The 25,467-nt window shown below is 37.9% G+C and overlaps 1 protein-coding gene across 3 annotated transcripts in view; it reads left to right on the top strand.

Annotated features, from left to right (window-relative positions):
• Prrg1 (proline rich and Gla domain 1) overlaps positions 1-22,719 on the top strand; it is a 100,532-nt gene extending 77,813 nt beyond the window's left edge. For all 3 annotated transcript variants that reach the window (XM_042702473.1, XM_042702471.1, XM_042702472.1), the window contains exon 4: positions 19,460-22,719. In XM_042702473.1, the coding sequence (XP_042558407.1) occupies positions 19,460-19,945 (486 nt within the window). In that variant the 3' untranslated portion in view covers positions 19,946-22,719. The remainder of the gene's footprint in view (positions 1-19,459) is intronic.
• Positions 22,720-25,467: the final 2,748 nt, after the last annotated feature.

Here is a 25,467-nt window from a genome sequence, read left to right on the forward strand (position 1 = left end):
TCTGATATGCTATAGGGACATTAGATATTCCATAGAAGCAGTAGCTGTAAAAGAATTTTAAAGAGGAGTTTGATCTTTTATTAGGTAAAGAGATTTATTGGAACATATTATAAATGAGTGGAAATGTCATAATGAAATCCCCTCTGTATAACTAATGTAAGCTATAAAAAAGATTTTAAAAAATGTTCTGCAAGCCTGGGAAGAATGAATGAGCTCAAGGAAAGATGGTTAGATATGTGATTACTAGATTGATTGCTAGATTCCAGTGTACAAAGCATAGCAAAATCTGTTGTTGATTTTGTACCAGTTCTGGGAACTCAGGTCCTAGGCTCTGTACCTGAGTGCAAGCTCAAGGCTAGTACTCTACCACTTGAACCATAGCTCTACTTCTTGGTACTTTAGTGGAGCTAAGAATCTCATGGACTTTCATGCCTTGAACCACAATCCTCAGCTCTCAGCTTCCTGAGTAGCTAGGGTTACAGGCATAAGCCATCAGCACCTGGTGCAAAATCAGTTTTTAGACCAATAAAATGTGAGCTTGATCAGCTTCACTAATTCAGTTGGTGTTTATTAAATATGGTCTGAGTTATGGATCTGATTTTTCCACATGGCTTTCACTAAAAAGTTCCGCTTCACTCTGGCAAAATAAGTTCTCTTTCTGGATACCTAATTTCAATATATACTTATTCTATTTCAGGATTTAATATTTTGGTCATTGGTCCAACTTTGTGCTCAAATGATCAAACCATACTATTTGAATTATAGAAGATGTGTTGCATGTTTTAGTATAAATTGATTCTCTCATACATAGTATGGTTTCTCTGTGGTTTGCAGGCTGTTCTTCCATGCTTATTTTTCCATATAAAATTTATTATTAACGTCTAGCTCCAGAAAAAGTGCTTTGCCAGTATTTTTATTGGGATTTCTTTCAGTCTGTACCTCTTCCCCCCCCCCCCCAACTCTGCTTTTACCATAGTAATTTCATCCACCCATCTGTTTGCTATCTCTCATTCTTCTTTTTCATATCCCACATTACATCTGCCAATGCTTGGTTCTAACATGAAAATACAATCGAAACCTAGTTACCATGTTACCTCTCTGCTTGTCTACTTGCTACATTATATCCAAGCCACCTGTTAAGGTTGTTCTCAGCTGATGGCACTATTTGGAGAGGTGCTAAAACTTTAGGAAGTGAGGCTGAACTGAGAGAAATAGGGCACTGGAAGTGTGTTGTTAAAGGAGCTCTTATTCCTGATCCCCTTATTCTCCTTCTCTTTCTTTCCCTGCTTCCTGGCCACCATATGGTAAGCAGCCTCTTCCTTGCACTTCTCCTGCTATGATAGTCTGCGTCATCACAGTCACAAAGCAGTAGATCCAGCTGATACAGAACTGAAACCTCTGAAACCATGAGGCAAAATATAGCTATCTGCATTGAACTATCTTTGGTATCTGTCATAGCAACCAAGTCTGACTAAACACATCACCATACCCCTCACATCCATATGATTTCTTGAACCTTCCTCTCCGTAATTATTTCTCAGAACAATAATCTACAAGGATGTTTTAAAATCTCTTTGCCCTTGGGGGCTGGGAAGGTGGATCAGTGGTAGAGTGCTTGCCTTGCATGCCTGAGGCCCGGGTTCAATTCCTCAGCACCACATAAGAAAAAAGAAAAAAGCCAGAAGTGGTGCTGTGGCTCAAGTGGTAGAGCACTAGCCTTGAGCTGAACAGCTGAGGGATAGTGCCCAGGCCCAGAGTTCAGGCCCCACGACCAACCAAAAAAAAAAAAAAATCTCTTTGCCCTTGCCAGGTGTGGTGGTGCACACCTGTAATCCCAGCACTCAGGAGGCAGAGCTAAGAAGATCATGCATTGGAGGACAGCCTGAGCTAAAGAGTAAATCCCTAGGCTACATTAGTGAAAAGCTTAAAACACACATACACACACACACACACACACACACACACACACACACACACACACACACACACACACACACACACTCTTCAACATTTCAATGGCTTTCTATCTCCCTCATAAAAGCCAAAGTTCTGAGAATCACCTTCATAATACTGCACAATCATTTCCATCCCACACTTGCATGCTCCTGCAGTTATTACTTTACCACATCTCCTATGACACTTCCCCTTATTCACTTTGCTACGGATTTCTTTTGCTGCTTTACACATACACAAAGCAGGAGTGCTATCTTGTGGCTTTTGCAATTGCTCTTAGCTCTTCCAGATGGGTCTCTCTGAACTTTCTGATCACTCTCGGGTCCAGGTATTTGTGCAACTTTACCTTCTCAATAAGGAAGTATCCTGTCATAAATTGCACCCTTGACTGCATTCCATGAATTGTTTTTCTTCTTGGCACTTATCACAGTCTGCCATCTATTTGTTGTATTTGTTATTTCCTCTCTTCCCATGACTATTAGCCCTATGACAGAAGCATTTTGAATTCTTTTTTGTTCATAGCTACAGACCTTAGTAATACTGGCACATAATTGGTGCTAAATAAATATTTAATAAAGGAATAGACTAATGGATTATCATATTACAAAGTACATTTAATGCATAGGAAGAAGTGACTTAAACCTTGTTCATAAGATGGCTGAGAGATGTGGACTTTAAAAATGGATTTTTATTATGTTGGCATGGATTTGTTCCATTCTTTATGGTTTAAAACCTGTCATCTAGATATGCTTATGCCATTAAAATCATACCATGTGCAATAAGGTGTATTAAAATAGTGGCTTTCATCCTTTATTTGCTTCAGAACAGGTATTAGAGAATAATGTTTGTTGTGTGCTAAGAAAGATCGAATATTGAACAACACAGATTCATCTTAACCTTGGCAGTGAAGAAAGTGATTGGCTTTTTATTCTTTTAGAATTCTTATTATCTTTTTTGTTTATTTTTGTTTATTGACACATTTTTTTCTCTCTCAAAAGTGGACTATATGACTTTGGAAGTCTGCATTTGGTAGACCCTTTATTTATAATTCTTTACCTAATTTGAAACACAAGTGTAATTATACAGTGGGAGAAGAGGTGTCATGCATAACATTCTTCATTCTCCACATGTAGAAATTGGGTCAGATTTACTAAGATGTTATCTAGTGAATACCTGCCATGTAGCAGACATGGGACACTGAAAACCCCTCCTCCATGGAATTTGAGCTCTGATAGAGACATAACATACACAAAGGCTGAAATGAACACCTTGTGTATGTTAAATAGTTTCTTCTGTTTCTCACTTACACTTCAGTAAAGCTGAAGGAGAGAAAGTAAAGCAGTAATCTGAATGCCATGCCCGAACCCTCTCTATTGAAAATAAGATAGATCTGATCTGGTGTCTCATTTCTGCCACATACTGAATTTATTGCTTTGAAGTTATCATTTCACCTTTCTAGGCCTCAATTTTAATACAAGGTTCATAAGACATTGTCACAGTGAAACTCTTGTACAGCTAATATATGCTAATAAAAGTGTTAAGGGGGGGCTGGGAAGGTGGCTCAGTGGTAGAGCACTTGCCTTGCATTCATGAGGCCCTGGGTTCGATTCCTCAGCACCACATAAGAAAAAAGAAAAAAGCCAGAAGTGGCGCTGTGGCTCAAGAGGTAGAGCGCTAGCCTTGAGCTGAAGAGCTGAGGGACAGTGCCCAGACCCAGAGTTCAGGCCCACGACCGGACCCCCTAAAAAAATATTAAGGGGGAGGATTATACTCACAACAAAATGCCTAGTATAGACAAAGCCTTCAGTGAGTGTATTTTATTCCAGTTTCTAGGTGCCAAGTTATAGCTACTTTATTGAAGAATCATTTAATTTCTACCATTTTTTTTCTCTCTTCTCTGTATAGTATAGAACCATAAGGTTTCTCTGCATTTTGGATTTTTGTACTTAAGCTACCATAAAGAAAATAGTGGTGTGTGTGTGTGTGTGTGTGTGTGTGTGTGTGTGTGTGTGTGTGTGTGTGTGTGTGTGTGTGTGTGTGTGTGTGTGTGTGTGTGTTGATACTGAGGCTTAACCTCCTGGCCTCATGTTTTACTTGAATTTCTTGAAAAGGCATGGTGCTCTACTATTTGAGCCACAATTCTGCTTTTGGCTGAGTAATTGAAGAAAAGAGTTTCTAGCTGTCTGCCTAGTCTGGCTTTGAATTCAACCCTCAGATCTCAAACTTCTTGAGGACTAGAATTATAAGCAAGAGCCAACAGTGTCTGACTCAGTAGTAACTTTTTCAAGTGCATGGCAAGAGGTACTACATTAACACTTCGGGGCAGGGAAAGTGATTCTAAGAAGTGCTCAGTGTTTGAGATGAGATATTTAAGAATTGATCACTAAGTTCCCAGAGATGACTCATTTCACTTGTAGGCAGGAACTTAGATTCTCTGGCACTGTTAGGGAAACTTCTATTTCACTTAGCCTCTTAGGATCTGCTGATAGCTCTTGATCCATATTTAGAAGTTGGTCCTGATCCCTGGTGACTAAACACCCGTGAAGGCTGAGGGAATTCAAGAAAGACGGGAGGTGGAAGTTAAGTCTGGACAAACATATAGCAGGCAAATTGGAAACATCACCATGGCCATCTTTCAGCCATATCCTGTGAATTTCCTTCCAGAGCTTCCTGCCTTGTCCCTAGACCTATCCCCAACCTCTCTGGGTGAGCTGAATACAGTAGTTCCCTTCAGACTCATGCAGGTGTCTTCCTAGTATTCCCAAAGGCCTTCTTACTACTTCATGTGGGGCTTCTTGAGAATAAGTTAAACAGGGACAAAATGTATCATTTTGGTAATTTGAGCTACTTCACAAATTAAAATGTCTTCAGACAGACATCACATTGCCTCTTGTGTGACCAATTAAGGTAATTATTTTTTTATCATTGTTGGTATTATTAAGATAGTGGTGACTATTAACTTGGCCATTGAGCTCTTTGTAGATTTTATATTCTGTGTATCTCAGTTGTTCTTCTCAGGTTATAGTACTAACTTAACTAGAAGGATTTCAGGCTTTGTGGCATTAATAAAGTAGTAGTGTATTCACTCCTGTGGTAGCCTTTTTTGCCCCTATAAGCAGTCTGTTAACCTTGACCTGAAGTTACCTAAGCAGATTTTCTCTCCTAGTGTCAGTGAATCTTTTTTCAGTCATTACCACAGAGATTTGGTACTGGTGGGGTACACAGGTCCATTTCTTATCATTTGTAGAAATAGCTGCACCATAGATTTTAGTATAACTATATTTTTTAAAATTTTATTTTATTTTATTTTTGAACATACTGTACAGAGGGGTTACAATTACATGGGCAGGATAATGCGTACATTTCTTACCAAGCATTGCAGCCTCCTCCTTTGGTTTACCCTTCACATCCCTTTCCAGCCTCCCCCCTCCCCCCCAATCCCAATCCTTCTCCTTCCCCCCCCCTTCCCCCCCCCCCCCCCCGCACCGACGTTGTAAAGCTCCTTTTGGACATGTCACCTTGTACTTCTCATTGTTGCAACAGGTCCACCTGTAACCTTAAACAACTGGTTTTTCCCCATCTCCTCCACAAGTTATACTGACATCAAATATAGTGAAAGCAGGGTTATACTGTGGGGGAGGGACATACAAAGCAACAAAGAGATAATCTTATAAATGCGTTAGAAACACATGCATGAAAGAAAAAAACATTAAAATACATATCTAAGGGTTCATTTTCCTGACATCACATTATCTGACCTTTTCCGCTTCACTCATACATATACTAGATATTGCAAATAAGGGAAACCATGGGACCTATGTTTCTTTGGGCCTGGCTTACTTCACTTAATATAATTTTTTCCAAGTTTTTCCATTTCCTAACAAATGGGGAAATGTCATTCTTTCTGATGGAGGCATAGAATTCCATTGTGTATATATACCACATTTTCTTGATCCATTCATCTACTGAGGGGCATCTGGGTTGGTTCCATATCTTAGCTATGGTAAATAATGCTGCAACAAACATTGTTGTGCTGGTAGCTTTAGTGTGGTCTTGTTTGTAAACATTTGGGTAAATGCCCAAAAGTGGGATTGCTGGGTCATAGGGGAGTTCTATGTGAAGTCTTTTGAGGAACCTCCATACTGCTTTCCAAAGTGGTTGAACAAGTTTACATTCCCACCAACAATGAAGTAAGGTTCCTTTCTGTCCACATCCCCTCCAGCATCTGTTGTTGTTAGAGTTCTTGATTTTTGCTGTTCTAACTGGGGTGAGGTGATATCTCAATGTTGTTTTGATTTGCATTTCTTTTATGGCTAGGGATGTTGAACATTTCTTCATGTGTCTATTGGCCATCCTTCTTTCTTCTTCAGAGAAGTTTCTCTTTAAGTCTTTCGCCCACTTATTTATTGGGCAGTTGTTTCTTTGAGGATTTGTTGTTGGGGGGTTTAATTTTTTGAGTTCCAAGTATATTTTAGATATGAGACCCTTGTCCGTTGTATGGCTAGTAAAGATCTTCTCCCAATCCGTGGGCTTTCTATTAATCTTGCTAGCTGTGTCATTTGCCCTGCAGAAGCTCTGCAACTTTATGCAATGCCATTTGTCCAACCTTTCTTTGATTTGTTGTGTTTCCGGGTCTCTATTCAAAAAATTTCGGCCTGAGCCAAGGAGACCTAGGGTTTCTCCTATTCCATCCTGTAATGTTTTCAGAGTGTCTGCTTTGAGTTCAAGGTCTTTGATCCATTTGGAGTTGATTCTGGTGCAGGGTGATAAGGATCTAGCTTTAGTTTTCTACATGTAGTTAACCAATTTTGCCAGCACCATTTACTGAAGAGGCTGTCTTTCTTCCATTCTATTGTTTTAGCTCCCTTATCAAAGATTAGATGGCTATAGGTCTGTAGGTTCATTTCTGGGTTTTCAATTCTATTCCATTGGTCCTGAGGTCTGTTCTTATGCCAATACCAAGCTGTTTTGATTACTATGGCTTTATAGTAGAGTTTGAAATTTGGTATTGATATTCCTCCAGCAGTGTTCTTTCCGTTGAGGAGCGTTTTTGCTATTCGGGGTCTTTTATTGTTCCATATGAATTTTTGGATTGCCTCTTCTATTTCCTTGAAGAATGAGGTTGGAATTTTGATAGGTATTGCGTTGAATTTGTAGATAGCCTTGGGAAGTATTGCCATTTTCACGATGTTAATCTTTCCAATCCAGGAGCATGGGAGGCTTTGCCATTTTTTTAGTTCTGTAGTATAACTATATTTTAAGCAGCAGTGTTAAGGATGCCCTGCTGAACCTCCAGATGTTGTAATTTATGTGTGGTTGATCTGAAGGTCTATACAGAATTTCAGATTTCGTCTTGTCTTGTTAGAATTAATGTGCTAATGAAATCTTCTCATTGATCTGGTAGAAACCTAAAAGATCTACAGAAATATTGGTCCTTGCACCAAAGTTTAAGGTTATATTAAATGATGAGTCAGGTGGCTATGAAGACCTTTCCTTTTATAACTATTAGTTTGTATTTGTTTTTGCTTTTGTTTTGGTGCTAGTCCTGGGGTGCTAGAACTCAGGGCTTGTTCTTCCGTTTGAGCCACAGCTCCACTTGCACCTTTTTTGGTGATTAATTGGACATAAGAGTCTGATGGACTTCCCTGCTCGTGCTGGCTTTGAACCAAGATCCTCTGATCTCAGCTTCCTGAGTAGCTAGGATTATAGGTGTGATCCACTAGAGCCCAACATCTGTATTCTTTCTATAGTTTAAACTCCTGTTGACAGACAAGCAGTTCTCATACCTACCTAGGAAGTTTCAGGCATAAAAAACTGTTAGGTTTTTTTAAAAAGAGGTAGCCCAGTAAGAACAGCACCGCGCATGTGGTATTCAGGTAAGGGGTAGGTTTATTCAGTAGACCTGCTGGGACCAGGCAAGGTTGGCACTCCACGTGGCTGGGAAAGAGAGAGAGCTGGGAAAGAGAGAGAAAAGAGCTAGAAAAGACCAGAGAGAGAGCATCTGGGAAAGGTGGGAAAGGGAGAGAGCTAGGAAAGAGAAAAGAGCTGGGAAAGAGAAGAGAAGAGAAGAACTGAGAAAGAGCTAGAAAAGAGCAGAGAGAGAGCTTCTGGGCCTGGGCTAGGCCTTATCTAGGGTATGGGTGGAGAAAGGTGTGGTCACATCAAATTCAGATGTGACCTCAGCGGATGCAGATGTGACCTCTTCCAGGTGTGCCAGTTGCCTAGGTAACTCAGGTACTGGGTGGAGACTTTGCTGCGAGGAGGGTGGAGTCTGCTAGCCATCCAGGAGTGGATCTTACAAAAACCATCCATTTCCATTCATTTGCTGCAAATGATATTATGTCTTTATTAGAGGTAAGAGTCTTCATACTTTCCTGCCCAGGTTAGCTTCAAACCAGAATTCTCAGATCTCTGTCTCCTGAGTAGCTAGGATTACAGGTACAAGCCACCAGCACCTGGCTGAGTAACATATATTTTATGCATAAGTAGATTAGAGGAGCTCAGAACCTCCAAACAAACTAATGATAAGGAGATGAGAACATTAGTTACTCTGATTTTCTCAGTACATATTATATTCATGTTTTGAAATATCACACTACTTTGTAAGTGTGTCCAATTATTATATATTAATGAAAATGTGAAAGATTAAGGAGATGAAATGCTAACAGGAGTTATTACGCACTGTACATGCATTGAATTATCACAATGTATACCATAAATTTGTACAATTAAAATAATAATTAAAAATGGTAAATCTGCTCTTACCCATTTAAAACCAGTATTCAATGTAATTTATGTTTACCTCTTCCTTCTCAGTCCCAACTGATGTTAGTCTCTGACCTTAAGATCATGATATAGGAAAGGGGACACTGGTTTGCAATGCTTAAACATTGTCAATTCTCTCTACTTTAGTATGTTGAGAACTGGAGGAAGGAAAAGATGGTAAATGTTTATAACTTAACTGTTAAATCTTAATGCTATAGATTCTTCTTAGCTGTCAATAATTCTTTGTTGAGCTTAGTTGTGAGCAAGAAGGGAGATACAGTTGAACTTCAACCCAGAATATGCCTCCACACAGCACAGTTCTTTTCAAGAAGACAGGTTATGGCTTTATATTATCCTTTTCTGACCCCTTTCTCAACCTGCTCCTACCTTACAATACACACTTCTTTGTTGGGGCCCTTTGCTTGGCAAGCAGCCTCTGAGTTAGAGGAGCGGCCTCAGGGCCCAGCCTTCCACCATATTCATATAACATATGGTGAAGTCCTATGGTGTCCTTTTAATCAATTATTATTTTAATTTTATGAATTTCTGATACATAATGATAAATGTTAGATCACTGACCCTAAATGAAAATGGATCTTTCCATTTTTAGAAAGTGGCTTTTACTCCTTTGCTACCTTGCTCTTACATGATCTCACTATATTCCTTTTTCTGCCTGCTTTGAGCATTTATTGCTAGTCAGACTTTACATCACTGTGACTAAATACCTGACAGAACGAATGTAAAGGAGTAACGAGGAAAGATTTATTTATTTTGGCTTGTGATTTCAGAGGTTTAGTCCATGGTCAGCCGTTTCTAAGCATGTGAGAAGACAGAATATCAGAGCAGAAGGTGAAGTGGAACAGAGCTCATTTCAAAGCAACTGGGAAACATAGAGAAAAGAAGGGGCTGGACCAAGATATAGCTTTCAAGGGCACACTCCCATTATTACACTTCCTCCAGCGAGGCCCCACCTCCTACTTTCTATCACCTCTAATAATGTCATCCTACTGTGACTCCATCAAGGGATTAATCTGTTCAACATATCAAAGCTTCCAGTATCCACTGAGGACAAAAGTCAGTCAGCTGGCAAGCAAATGCCCAATAGATGAGCCTGTAGGAGCCATTTCATATTTAAATTTTAACAGCCTTCTCTCTGGGTTTCTCTGTGTCTCCCTTTCACCCTCTATTTCTCTCTGTTCTTATAGGTATGTCAATATACCATTCTCTGCTAGATATGAGGAAGAGCAATCATCTTTTTGTGACTATTTAAAATTTTCAGTTTATCGTACGAATTCCCATTTTGGAAAGGCAATTTGCTACTTATTTTCTTTTGTTGTTGTTGTTGGTGGTGGTGGTGGTGGTGGTGGTGGTGATTGTAAGGCTTGAATTCTGGACTTGGGCACTGTCCCTCAGCTCTTCAGCTCAAGGCTAGTGCTCTACCACTTGAGCCACACCGCCACTACCAGTTTTCTGGTGGTTTATTGGAGGTAAGAGTCTCACAGACTTTCCTGTCCAGGCTGGCTTTGAACTGCGATCCTCAGATCTCAGCCTCCTGAGTAGCTAGGATTACAGGTGTGAGCCACTAGTGCCCAGCTTTGCTACTTACTAGCTTGGTCAGCTATTTACCACCTTGACTGAACTTGAACAAAGTCTTTAACTTCTTTGAACCCAGTTTCCTCATATGTAAGATAAAGATAATGAAAGCATCAATCGCACTGGGTTGAAATTAAATGAGCTAATGTATAAAACCTAAGAGTGCCTGACATGGTATAAATGCTGTATGTGCTTTATCATCATCATGGCCATTATCATATTACACTCACTTCTGGGTTCATTTGTCTATGCTTTGGAAAAAAATAGTTAATATCTGTACTTTATCACTGAGAGTATTTCTTACATTGCTACCATCGGCTTCATCCTTCATGTTGAAAGGGAGAAATCCTTTCTTTCTGTTTTGGCTGCCAAATACCAGAACCCACCAGAGCAAATTACTGCTTTAACTACAGCAAGTGTGGCTCAAGACAGCAGGTGAGTTTTGTTGAGTCAACTTTCCATAGTATTCTCCATCATTCTGTCTCCACCCGTTTTCCTTTGAAATCATCCCTGAAATATTTTGTGTTTATTCTCTCTACTTTGGCTACCTAAGCTTCTGCTTCCATTTCATTCCTGTTAAACAAGAGCAGAAGGATGACTGTAATTTGAAAACAATGATTAGATTGACAAATACTTGGGGAACTTTCCAACCTTCTCTGATTTCCATTTGTTTCACACACACACACACACACACACACACACACATGCACGCTTTTGATATTTCTGTTTTATAAATGCTTTGGCAGCTTACTTGTTTTATCACAAATATGAGCTGGAAAAATATGGCCTAGCAGCTAAATATAGCCCCATCTGCTCTTGTAAATAAAATTTCACTAGAACAGACACATTGCCATTCATTTACACACTGCCTCTTGCTGGTTCCTGCAACAGAGTTAGATTCAATGTACAAGGAAGAGACTTCTTGTCTTCTAAAGTCTAAAAGTATTTACTATCTAGTTTAAAACAAAATCTTTGTCTGCACTGTTTAATAAGTTACTTGTCAAAATTCCTAAATTTACCTAAAACTGAGAAATATTTTTAAATTTTCAACTCTTTTATACTCTTTTTTTTTTTTTGGGGGGGGGGTCCAGTCGTGGGGCCTGAACTCTGGGCCTGGGCGCTGTCCCTCAGCTCTTCAGCTCAAGGCTAGCGCTCTTCCACTTGAGCCACAGAGCCACTTCCAGCTTTTTTCTTTTTGCTTATGTGGTGCTGAGGAATCAAACCCAGGGCCTAATGCATGCAAGGCAAGTGTTCTACCACTGAGCCACCTTCCCAGCCCCATGTTTTTATACTCTTAATACTCTCACTGCAATTTGATCTTGGATTTCCCTACCACAAACACCCTCTGGCAGATAAGTCACTAAACACACAAGTTTTCTTTCAAACTGTCTACAGTTTCAAGCTGTAATTCATAACCAGCATGCTAGAAAGCCTTAGGTCAAGGCTGCTACTTTCCTACTTGAACCATACTTCCATTTCCAGCTTTTTTGGTGAGTAATTGGATACAGATACAGTCTGCCAGGGATGGCTTTGAACCTCCATCCTCAGATCTCAGTAGCTAGGATGATAGGCATTGAGCCATTATCACCTGGCTGAATGAATAAAATTTTAACAGGCAACTTTATGTACTGGTCAGTGATATTTTTGAAACCTTGGAATTCTTTCCTTTTCTTCTTATTGGAATTCTTTCCTTTTCTTCTTATATCAGGACAGTTTCTAAATGTCCCATGTTAATTGGTTTCACCAAAGTGTCCTGAAGATAAGCCTTAACAGTTTCTAATCACAGCTAAATTAAGGAAGTTTTACCTTAAGATGTGTGCCTCTGTGAGAAAAAAATAAAGAATCCCCTAAACTAATCTAAATAAAACACAACCAACTTTAACTCTTTTCTGCATTCTCCAGCTATTTTGTCTTCAAGAAATTGAACTGACACTTAACCTGCCTAGCATAAATATCATTTCTTTATGCATTTCACTATCTTGTCTAGTCAGTTTTCAAAGCAATTTCTTACTTTTCATATCACTTTACATGTTTTCTTTTCTTTCAAGTTAGATATATCTGCTAAGTGAATTTTGTGTATGTCCAGCCATTTTCTCTAGGATATCCCTATTGATTTGAAACTTAAGAAATTTTGAATTTCTTGTTTGAATTTGCAACTTGCTTATCTTTTTTACCTTCTCTTGACAAAGTAACTCCTTGAGTATGAATTCACTTCTAATCTCTTATGTCTTTCTGTCATTCTTGTTCAAGGAAAGGGAGAATGTTCTTGAATATTGTGCATATATGCTCCTGCTTCTTCCTTAACAATACAAACTGAGCCAGGCACCGGTGGCTCAAGCCTATAATCCTAGCTATTCAGGAAGCTGAGATCTGAGGATCGCGGTTCAAAGCCAGCCCAGGCAGGAACATCCGTGAGACTCTTACCTCCAATAAACCACTAGAAAACCGGAAGTGGCAGTATGGCTCAAGCGGTAAAGCGCTTGCCTTGAGCTGAAGAGCACAGGGACAGTGCCCAAATCCAGAGTTCAAGCCCCACAACTGACAAAAAAATACAAACTGATAGTGAAATCACCCACTTTTGAAACTGTCCCAGACAGGTTCTGAGCTGATTAATTAAGAGTGATAAAACATGCTTATTTCCACTCTTCCTGATTATGGATAGAGGCCTTTAGGGCCTGAGTCACTGAAATTCTATTCATACAGAGCAGTGAGACAATTCAAAACAGAAAAGCATGCATTCTGTAAGAGGGAAGAAAACATTTTTATAGAATCTTGCACCTGCTGAGTTTTGTTCTATAACTCCCCTCTCATGATGAAAAACCTCCTTCTTGGGGCATCGCCCTGTGAATTAGTTGTGAGACTTCTTTGACACTTGCAAATTGTATTTATTATGCAATTGAATTTAGCCTGTTCTAAAATTATGAATTCTTTTTTTAAAATTTTATTGTAATGGTGATATACAAAGGGGTTACAGTTACACGAGTCAGGTAATGAGTACATTTCCTTTTGAACAGTGTCACCTTCTCCCTCATTCTTTCCTAGTTTTTCCCCTCCTGACTTCCCTCATCTCCAAGTTGTACGGTTCATTTCCAACATAGTATCTAGTGGATTTCATAGCTGAATTGGTTCACCCCTTGTCCCACTGTTTCTCTACTTCCTTTTCCCCTCCCCAAATCAGATGAACTTACATATAAGTACAGAAATCAAAAATAGTGACAGAAGGGAATAAACAAAAAATAAAGGAAAGAAGAAAAGAAAAAAGAACTGCAAACATTACAATAAAAAACCTCTTCCATTTCTTAGAATTCATTTTGATAAGCATCACTTTATATGATCTTATGCACATAGCTATTAAACCCTTGTGATCCTCTCCTAAGAATATCCTCCTTGTTCTCACTGTGTGAATGTTTAGACTACTGTTTAATTAATCATGTCCAGGTGTAATTATTTGGCTTTTAGTATGCATTAGATTTACTTGTAGATTTATAGGCACATTCTAGTTATTAGAAATGAGGAAAAACATGCACTCTATGTTTCTATGGGTCTGGCTTACTTTGCTTAGTATAAATGTTTCTAAGTCTTTCCATTTTCTTATGAATGAGACGATGTCATTCTTTCAGATGGAAACATAGAATTACATTGAGTATATATACCACATTTTCTTGATCCAGGCATTTAGTGAGAGCATCTGGGTTGATTTCTTATCTTCTCTATTGTAAACAATGCTGCAATGAATGTGGTCATGTGTAGCCTGGTTTGTGGTCAACTAGATAGATGCCCACACCTAGAAATGAACTTACAGGCCAGGTGCCGGTGGCTCATGCCTGTAATCCTAGCTACTCAGGAGGCTGAGATCTGAGGATCACGGTTCAAAGCCAGCCTGGGCAGGAAAGTCCATGAGACTCGTATCTCCTGTAAACCACTAGAAAACCAGAAGTGGTGCTGTGGCTCAAGTGGTAGAGCGCTCACCTTGAGCTGAAGAGCGCAAGGAAAGTGCCCAGGCCCGAAGTTCAGGCCCCATGACCGACAAAAAGAAAAAAAGAAATGAACTCACAGACCTATAGTCACCTAATATTTGATAAGGGAGCCAGAAATACAAAATGGAAAAAAGACAGCCTCTTCAACAAATGATGCTGGCAGAACTGGCTGTACACATGCAGAAAACTGAAGTTAGATCCTCATAGATCACCCTGCACCAGAATCAACTCCAAATGGATCAAAGACCTCAATGTAAGACCAAATACCATGAAAATATGGCAGGAAGGGATAATGGAAACACTAAGTCTCCTTGGCACAGGTTGAAAGTTCCTAAGTAAAGATGTAGAATCATAAAAAAATCAATGTATTTTCTTTAGTAACTCTCTAAAAATCCTTTATGTTGTGCTTAAGGTTGCTTCAAAACTATGATTTAATTATCATAGTTCTTGATTGAGTAATGCAAAAGCTTGTCACTTTAAGTGTAATTTTTAGCTAGTATTCATTCTCTCTTACAAAACATTACTCTGTTTCAGATGCTGGTAGCTCATGCCTGTAACCCTAGCCACTCAGGAGGTCTGAGGTCTGAGGTCTGAGGACTGCATTTCGAAGCCAGCCAGGCAGGAAAGTCCATGAGACTCTTACCTCCAATTAATAACAGAAATAGTAGGAAGTGCCACTGTGGCTCAAGTGGTAGAACATGCTAGCCTTGAGCAAAAGGAGCTCAGGGACAATGTGCAGGCCCAGAGTTCAAGCCCCAGGACCAGAAAAACAAAAAGAAAAAAATTGCTCTACTAAAGTCTTGAGATTATTTGCTCTTTCTGCATGTCTTTTGTCTATTTTCTGTAAGATGAAGACCCAAACAAATACCCAGTAGATACATACACTGAGTCTATTTGTTTGAATGCCAACAGTAATGTTGATTTCAAATCAGTTTTTATCTGATTCTCTGATCTCAAGGATGGATTAGTCTACTTCCCAAAGAAATAAATCTGTAAATGCCTCTATATTCAGATCATTAATACCTTATTTGAAAATATTTTAATTGGAACATAAACAGGCTTGCTTTGTTTTAGCAATACTAGGTTTTGAATTCAAAGCTTCATAGTTGATAGACAAGCATCTACTAGCTGAGCCATGCTTCTGGTTATCTTTCCTTTTGTTAGTTTGAAATAGAGTCTTGATTTTTGCATAAGACAGTCTGGCCCATAACCCTTCTATTTACACTTTCCACTGTAAATAGAATTACAGGAAACCAGTACCATGCCCTGAGTTTTCTGTTTAAGAAGGAGTCTCATGACATTTTTTGCCTGGGATGGCTTGGAACCATCGTCATCCTGATGTCAGCCTCTTGCTAAGTGGAGATGGACAGATGTGTGCCACTACACTAAGCTAAGTTGAGACAGAATCTCAGTAAGTTTTTGCACAAGCTGATATCAAATCATAATCTTTCCTATCTCTGTCTCCTAAGTGCCAGTTTAATAGGCTTGCGTTTGATTACATATTAAGCATGTAGGGAAGATTGAATTTTCTAGGAAAGTGGCCAAATGGCTTGAAATATACTAAGAGCAGATTGCTGTTTTATTTTCCCTGGTACAAATCCCAGATGTAAAACATTTTTAAATGATGTAAGCCAGAATATTAACAGTTATTTACATCTTGTGACAATATTATAATTGATTTGTTTTCATTTTTAGTTGTTTATTCATTAGTGAATTTTCACATAATTAAGATTTACTTCCTGAAAATTATTAATTATATTAGTGACAATACAAAAAGTGACTGCACAATTTTAAGAACATGTTTGCTGGGTTTTCTTTAAAAAAAAAAAAAACCTAAGGGGGCTGGGAAGTTAGCTCAGTGGTAGAGCACTTGCTTTGCATGCATGAGGCCCTGGGTTCTATTCCTCAGCACCACATAAGAAAAAAGAAAAAATCCAGAAGTGGCGCTGTGGCTCAAGTGGTAGAGCGCTAGCCTTGAGCTGAAGAGCTGAGGTACAGTGCTCAGGCCCAGAGTTCAGGCCCATGACTGACAAAAAAGAAAAAAGAAAGAAAACAAAAGAAAAAAAAAAACTGGACTTGAGATGTAGTCCAGTGTAGAAGGCTTGTCTAACATGCTAGGCCTAAGGCCTACTTATGGCTTTTTAAAATACTGAATCTCTCATATGTTCTTATTTCCTTTTAAAAATAAAATTCATTATGACCATGTACACATGTTTAGTAAATTATTAATAGTGTTTCATAACATATCCCAGTACATCTTAGAATCAAAGAACATTGAAGGAATAATGTACTTTAGACAAGATCTGGCATCAGGGAGTAGAACACTGAGGACTTTCTGTCATTGAAAATTTAAAGAGCTGAATGACTATAAAACATTTAGTTTTAGTGTTCAGAGTCTGTCTTTGGACAAGATTCTGTATTTTATGTAAAAGTCATACCTCCATGGGATATCTGAGTTTGACATCTCTGAAGTAGTCCAACTCCCTTAATTTTCTCATTTGGATAATGATCTGACTCTTTTTCAGCTCTTCTTTTGCCAATTTGTCTCCTTCCCTCGTACCAGAGATTTAACTAGTATCAATGACTTGTAATACCTGAAAATAAATGTAATTATTATATATTGACTAAATGTAAACATTGGAAAATACAGTCAAGGGCTGGGTATGTATCACAGTGGTAAAGCACTTGCCTAGCATTCACAAGGCCCTGGTTCAAGCAGTCCCTCCTTTTTTTTTTGACAAAATAATGAGTTGTCGTTTGTATATGAAGTATTCCCCAAATAACTCCTGAGTTGAAGCCTGTTCTCCAGCTAGTGTATCTTATAGTTAAGATGGGGAAAAAAAAACATTGTAACTGGACCATGAGTGCTCTGATCTAATCAATGGGTTAATCTAGTGAAGGATTCATTATTTGAAGGCATTATCAGGGATGGGAGAAACTTCAAAACAGAAAGATATATTAGAAGAAATAGGGTGTGGGGCCTGTTTTAGGAAGCTATATCTTGTCCCAAACACCTACCTTCCTCAGCATCTTTCTGTTTCTTCACCGCCACGAGGAGATAAACTGTGCTTCACCCACACCCTTCTTTTGCATTACTTTACATGACTAAGAAGCCACAGAACCAGTGAATGTGAACATATGGACTGAAGTCTCTGAAACCATGAGTCACATTAAATTCTTTCTTTTTAAATTGTTTATCTCTGATTGTCTCAATGATGAAAGCATGACTATCACACTGGAAGGGAAGAATTTAAGGGAAGAGAGTCAATACATTGAGGATTAAGGGTGGCCTGTGTACCAAGATATGGGATATAAATCAATCAGTCATTTAGCAGCATAGACTGGTTTTAATCTGTAAAAATTAATCACAATCACTACTATTTGAGTATATATACATAGAGAGAAAATATATATATATAATGATATTAAGCTTATGTATATTGAGTATACATATATATATATATATATATATATATATGCTAGATAATCAGATGATTAGTTAGACGTGTAAATATTATCTAGTGCTTGGACGACCCATAAGGTATTTATATTACCCCATTTTACAGGTGAGTAAACTAAGGCTTAAAAGATTAAGTTGCCCAGATCTCACAATTAATCCGTTATAGTTTCCTAAATATTAAGTATTTTGCTTAGTATTTTATTATTTTCAAAAGGTCTTTTAAATATTTACCCCTCAGAAATTAAATATTTATCTACAAGTATTAAAGACTTAAAATACTAGACCACTTTCTGTTTGGACTTAAACTCCCTCCTAGGAATGATATGGAATTCTTTTAAGTGCTAGTCCTGAGGCCTAGAGGCTTTCCCTGAGCTTCTTTTGCTCAAGGCTAGCTCACTGCCACTTGAGACACAGCTCTACTTCTGGATATTTTTGATGGTTTAGTGGAGGTAAAAGTCATACAGACTTTCCTGCCTGAGCTGGCTTCAAACCACAACCCTCAGCTCTCAGTCTCCTGAGTAGCTTGGATTCCAGATGTGAACCACTGGTTCATTATATATAATTTTAATTTTCAACCAATATCTGTGTACTAATCACTGCAGTTGGAGAAGTTGAGGAACAATGTTTGTTGGAAGGATACCTCAATCTGTAGAGTGTTTGGGTATTAAAAATCTACAGTATCCTAAACTAGCACACACTACTAATAATGATGGCAATCATGCAGTGAGAACCTCAGAGTTAGATATAGAATGACAATTGTCTTATATTTGTTATTTAAATGGTTTTTCGGTAGTACTAAGGTTTGAACTCAACCTGGTGCTTTACCACTTGAGCCATACCTATACCTTTTTATTTGGTTATTTTTCAATTATTTTTGCCCAGGTTAGCCCCAGACTGTGATTTATCTATATATGCCTCCATGTAGTATGACCACCAGGCCTGGCTTGTTGGTTAAGGTGGGATTTCATTAACTTTTTTTCAGGACTAACTTACAACTATACTCCTCTGAACCTCAGCATCCTGAATAGCTGAGATTACAGCTGGGTGCCACCATGTCTGGCCTGACTTTTTATTTGTAAGGGAAAATGATTTGATATGATCTGAAAAGGAAGAAACCTTTGTGGTTTTGTTCTCTTAACATAGCATAGCTGAAAGTGTAAATAACTCCCAAGTCTTGAAAAAGAGTCTTGGATTCTGACTGTTTTAGGGAGCATCCAAGATGGACACAATGATGCACAGATGGTCCCTTAACTAATTATAGTTTGACTTACAATTGTTCTGACTTTGTAGTATTGTGAAAATGATATTTGTCCAATGGAAAACCATACTTAAGAGTTTAAATTTTGCTATTTCCTTGGGCTGCTGCTATGCACTAAGATGGAGAGCACAGGGCAGCAGCAGAAAGCTGTTGCTACCACTCAGCCATGTGAACCCCAGCTGTGGTGTTTACTAGTTTGGTTTATTAAATGCATTTCACTTTATGATGTTTTCAGTTTATCACCAGTTTCTTGGGATATAGCCCATCCTAAGCTGAGGAGGTTCTGTATTTTTAGTTTCTTGTCATGAAAAATATAGACTGTAGGTGAATCGAACCAACAAACCCAGTATTGCTCCTTGGTTCATAATGTTCATTGAACCTAGACATTTGTTCATCTGCTATTTCCTTTCTCTTGAGCATACTGATTTTGGATTTATTTTTTGTATTTTTCAGAGGGAGTTTTGGAGCACCTACACAAAAGCGCAGCAAGGAGAGACTAACAGAGGAAGTGACTGGTTTCAGTTTTATCTAACGTTTCCATTAATCTTTGGTCTTTTTATTATCCTTCTTGTCATTTTTCTAATCTGGAGATGTTTCTTAAGAAACAAAACTCGTAGACAAACAGTGACTGAAGACCACATTCCATTCCCACAGCATCTTAATATCATCACTCCACCTCTCCCACCAGATGAAGTATTCGATGGCAGTGGATTGTCTCCAAGTTTTCTGGAATATGTAGTTGGACGCTCAGATTCTGTCTCCACTCGCCTGTCCAACTGTGATCCCCCACCAACCTATGAGGAAGCCACTGGCCAGGTGAACCTGCAAAGAAGTGAAACAGAGCCTCATTTAGATCCACCCCCAGAGTATGAAGACATAGTCAACTCTAACTCAGCCAGTGCCATTGCTATGGTGCCTGTGGAAACCACCATCAAATGAAGCTGTGCAAACTTCTTTTTACTTTAATCATTTTTAAAATACTAATGAAAAAACTTTCTAGCACTTTACCACTACATAAATGTGTATTGACTTATTTTATTAGACTCTTACAGCATACCACTTCACATTTAACTGGTTTGATTTTCCTTATTTTTTTTTCTATTTTATAATTGTTACTCATGCTTAATTAGTAGAGATCTTCATGTGACATAATGAGAGCTGCATATTCATGTGTGAATATATGCATATACATGCACACATGTGTATCAGTCCTGTATGTGTGCAATTGTCTTCACATCCATTAACACTCGCATCTAAATTACCTATAAAGACAGCATTACTCACTAAATTTGGAAGAAGAAAAAAAGAGGCACCAACAACTTACGTAACAGATAGTGAGCAACATGCTGTAGAAATTTGCCAAAAGGTTGTTTTTAGAAGGTTTCCTTATTCTTACAGGTTTAACCTTCTGATTCTTTTCTTTTCAAAGGGAAAACTGCTCAGAGTCATTCTCCATTTTAGAAACATCTCAGAAAGAGAACAGTGCTCAAAACAAAAACTTCCTTCCAGCCAAGAAAGTGATTGGTCACTAATGGTATTTCGCTCATTTTATACTTGAGATTTTCTTCTTGTTTGATGCCTTCCCCCACTCTAATTAAACAGTATGCTTATTTAGCATCCCATACTATTTGTACTAACATTTTGATGGGGAGAATTTCCTGGCATGGAATAATTTCTAAAGTGGATATAGGGATTAATGATATTCAGTAGATAGTGTTGGTTTACACTTTTTCTCACTAGGAAGGGACAAAAGTTATTTTCTTCTCACTGTTTCATTGTATTTTACTCTACTGTTTATTCTGTCTTTACCATCACAGATTCTTCAAGCACCCAAGAATTTAAGTTAGAATAAAAATTTTTAATTACTTTCTTAATATTTTTGTACAGGCTGCAATATTTGTCCAAGATTATTAGAAGACAATTTTTCATTAAATTCAAAACTGATTTTTGTATTGTTCAATTGGTGGAAGAAGAATACTAAGTGTGTTGTAGCAGGTGCACACTAGATCTAAGTATGGATCCAACACATAACAATGTCATTATATTAGCTATTTCATTTTGCATTTTTGTCAGATTTTTTTCTAACTGTTGGAATTTTACATTTCTCTTGGAGCAGAGGGAATAGGCTGCGAATGAACAGCCAACAGAAACTGGATCAGAAAAATAAAAGCGTGAAATGAGACAATGTGTGTACAAGTACTTTGTATAGTAAGAAGATCTTTCAAGTATAAGACACTAATATTATTATGTTATTATGGTATATTGGGATGAGCTTCTCCTTCTCTTTCCCTAAAATTAACCAGAGATTTCTTTATATTGTTGAATTGAGCAGATTGCTCCAAAAATAGCTAATATCTTCCTAATCTGAGTGTGCAAGCTGTTACTTGGCCATAATCTTGTCTGTATAGACTTGTGCCAGTTTAAAGATGATTACCAACTCAGTATGAATAGGGAAAAGTTTTGGATTGCATGCTAAATTTGCAGTTAATAGCTTTCCTAGACTAAGAATGATTATATCTTAATAATAGCCTCATAAAATACATGGTGATCTTTGGTTTCTAATTAAGTCTGAAGGTAGAATTGTTTGATCCAGTGAGTTATGTAGGCATGTGTGGAGTTTATGGTTTGTTTTTACAAGAAAAATGAAGGGCCCTTTAGTGTGCAATAGTTTGTCATTAATATTAAGCTTTATATAAGACCAGCAGTTTTCAAAGTGTGGCCAATGAACCCTTAGTACCCTTCATAAAAGCCATTCAGGGACTCTGGAAGGAGACCAAAAAATTTGAAAACTACAAGATTAGACAAAGAAATGAATTCTTCATACTGAGTATCTTATTACAACTTATTGTACTTTCTAAACTCCTGATGTTGAGTTAATGCTGCATCTTAAAGATACCTGAATTGCAGTATAATAACAAATGCTAATCCTGGAAGCAAAAACCTAAAGTTTAAACAAACATGGCTAATGAAAACACTACTCCATAGTAACAACTGTATTGGCCACAATCTCATGGCAGCTTTTGCATAGTAATGAGAGAATAAACAAAATACCACTTTCTTCAAACATTATCCTAGTTTTGTTTGAATGGTTTGCGTTTTATTATTTTTTTTACAAAGATCCCTTTTGCTACCTTATCTGGTTTTATAAACCGAGTTTCTGAACATTTATTATAATTAAGGGACTTATCTGGAATAATATATATTTTTGTGCTTTTGCCTTTCTTACCTGATTCATATTACATTCGCTTTTGATCGTTTTTTAATAAAGGTTTATTTTTGCAAAATATATTTAGTATATAGTAACTTAAATAGTAACTAAATTGAATCAACCTATTTGTATTTAAATAAAAGGATGTGCTCGTTGGTCTTCCAGTAGAGTGATTTCTAAGTCTTTACATGCAGTGGTTGTATCTAGAATTCTATAACTGGCATCTTTTGCTTCCCTGCTCTAAATATCACAAGAAATTGTATTTGTTTTCTATCGACCAATGCAAATAAGAGATTTTGTGTTTTATTGCTAATAGTGACTTCTTTAAGATTGATGACCTGATCAAATAACTATTGAAGTAGCATGTATTTTATTATACTATTTCACATTTTAAATGCTTGGTTTACATTAAATTATGGTATTTAACTTTTATGTTTATACTAGATATGGTTTTCTTAGGTTTCTGTGTTCTTGGTATGCTAAATAAAGCTATTTTTAAACTCAAGAGGTTTATATTTCCCTTGACTTGTGTTAATCATATTATGGCTGGGTGGTAGACTTGCTGCATAGTTCTTACTCATCGTTTTTTTTTTTTAATAAAATGAGTGATTATATTTCTTTTCGTTAGGGAGTACCACTCCAGAAGTCAAAAATCATCTGGTGAAAACTTCAAGATTTTCTTGGCATCAAAGAGAACGTTCTATACTACTATGACTGCCACTGGCATGATTTTTGTTTTACAAAGTAGAAATATTTCTGCAGGGGAATGGATTAATCTCCTTCTTCAGTGCAGTTTGTCAAATCTTGAGAGCAGTGGTGGCTGCAGAAACCCAAGAGCTGTTTGTTCCTGCTTAGCAGAACAGCTTGCTTTTGATATTTCTGAAGATAAAAAAGAAAACACGAGATGAAAGCATTGTGACCCGAGGGCATGTCCCTAATTTTAGTTACCTTAGAATAAAAGCTGGTTCATCTTTTCATTAACCAAGCAAAACATAATGTTGAGTTGATCTCTATGACACAAAAATTAAAATGACTGTATTCTGGGAGAAATTTTAAACATAAATTATAAATAAGTATCCATTTTAAAAGGATAACTCCTCAGAGTTAATGAAGCATTAAAAACTTTCAAAATGGGGCTGGGAAGGGGCTGGGAAGGTGGCTCAGTGGTAGAGTGCTTGCCTTGCATGCATGAGGCCTTGGGTTCGATTCCTCAGCACCACATAAGCCAAAAGAAAAAAGAAAAATGGGGCTGGGAAGGTGGCTCAGTGGTAAAGCACTTACCTTGCATGCAGGAGGCCCTGGGTTCGATTCCTCAGTACCACATAAGCAAAAAGAAAAAACCCGGAAGTGGCACTGTGGCTCAAGTGGTAGAGCGCTAGCCTTGAGCTGAAGAGCTGAGGGACAGCGCCCAGGCCCAGAGTTCAGGCCCCATGACCGGACCCGCCACCCCAAAAACAAACAAACTTCAAAAATATATACCAATTTCTAAACTTCCATCGATAAAACATTCATCTTTATAAACACAGCCATGAGACTCAACTCCTATATCAAGATATTTTTAATATCTCATGCCTTCTTTAAGATAACACTCCTCTTTCATCTATCATAATAGATTGCTTTTGTAAAGCTTATCCTTGGCTATTGCCATACAGACTTGCCTTGTTTTGTATAAGCTCTTAAGACACTTTAGAAAGCTTCAAGCTAGATGTTTCTTTGCTCTTCTTCTATCTCTTGGCCTTCCTTGGAATCAACTACTTCTTTGCATCTTTCCTTTAAATCTTCTTACATTCCTAAAGCTCTAACCCTTAAAAATTGTTTAATCCTCTTAACTCCCTCTCCTATATAAATCAATTGCTCTAAAAATAAAGACTTATTTTCTGTAGCCTTTCAATTGCTGAAGTATCAGCATTTTCTGTCTGGTCTACAGAATGCTTTGTCATTCTGCTTGTTACTAGTACAGTATTTTGGTTTTCTTTGTTTTCTTTTGCTTTTAGTGTTGCCATGGCCTGTGTGTGCTGAGCACAGGCTTTACCACTGAGCTGCACCTCATGCTTCTTCTCTTAACATTTTACCTTTTTCTTAAACTTTGTACTGTGACATTTTGTTCTCAGCAACTTTACTTACTTAATCAATTCCTGTGGTTTTCATAGCCTCCCAAATCCATTATAATAAGACCTTGCAAACTTGTCTAGCCTTTTTTCTTTCTATAACTCAGATGATAGATATTAACAAAATTCCTACTTTGTGTGAGACATTAAAGGCATCATTAGAAAGTAATGATGTCCATAGCTTTCATCCGGTGAATTTTGTAACCTGACAGAAATGACAATATCATTATCTTCTAGAGAGGTTTATAACATTAATCCTTCTCTAGCTCACAGAGATTCCTCTTGCCCAGTCACATGATATAAATAATCATTAAATCATACAAACTGAAAGAGGATTGGACACATCCATTCCAGGGGACCACGCAGAGGCAGGCAGGCACAGGAGAAAGATTATTATAAGGTTTATTAGAGGAGCCATATTTCCCCCAAGAGGGAGCACATGGCCTCCATCACCATCCAGTTAGCAGGAGGGTCTGAGGGATAGGAAGGGAGGTAGATGGGAGTTCATGTGGGTCTGGGTGGAGAGAGGGAGGGGCCAGCTGTATGAAGGGAACTCCACGAATGGGAGGGGGGCCCAGGTCTGAGTGGAACTGAGGACCAAAAGTGAGCATAACACTAACACAAACCTTGTATAGTTTTTATCAGTTTCATCAATGGAACATAAACTCCAAGCATTTTCTCACAGAACCTTAGAATATTAAACCAGTACAATAATTATGCTTGACTGCAAAAGTGTGAGGCTTAAATCCCTTTGTGATCCATCTTCTTGACTTTAGGTCAGTCCAAGTAACCTCAGCAATTTATGAAATTTATGAACACACCTGAAAAACTATTATAATGAAACAATTGCTGATATCCAATTACATACTTCCTCATCTTGCCACTCCAAACAAGTCTGCTCAGTCTTTGCCACCTATGAACTATTTGGAGTTGTAAGGTCTATTTTTGGATCAGTTATCCCCAACTTTAACACTATACTTGAACTTATTTTTTCAGCAACTTCCTTTGTCTTTTATTTTAGTTGATAGAGTAAAATGTCCATTACATGACAACATATTTAGCAAGTATCTTCCACATTTTTTTCAAAGGCAACTCCAAAGGCCCAGAAAGTGTTTCTGTCAAGATGACTAACTATAGATGACAGA

This window comes from Dipodomys spectabilis, unplaced genomic scaffold, assembly GCF_019054845.1.
Source record: "Dipodomys spectabilis isolate Male_0828 unplaced genomic scaffold, ASM1905484v1 ptg000324l, whole genome shotgun sequence".
Classification (NCBI taxonomy): Eukaryota; Metazoa; Chordata; class Mammalia; order Rodentia; family Heteromyidae; genus Dipodomys; species Dipodomys spectabilis.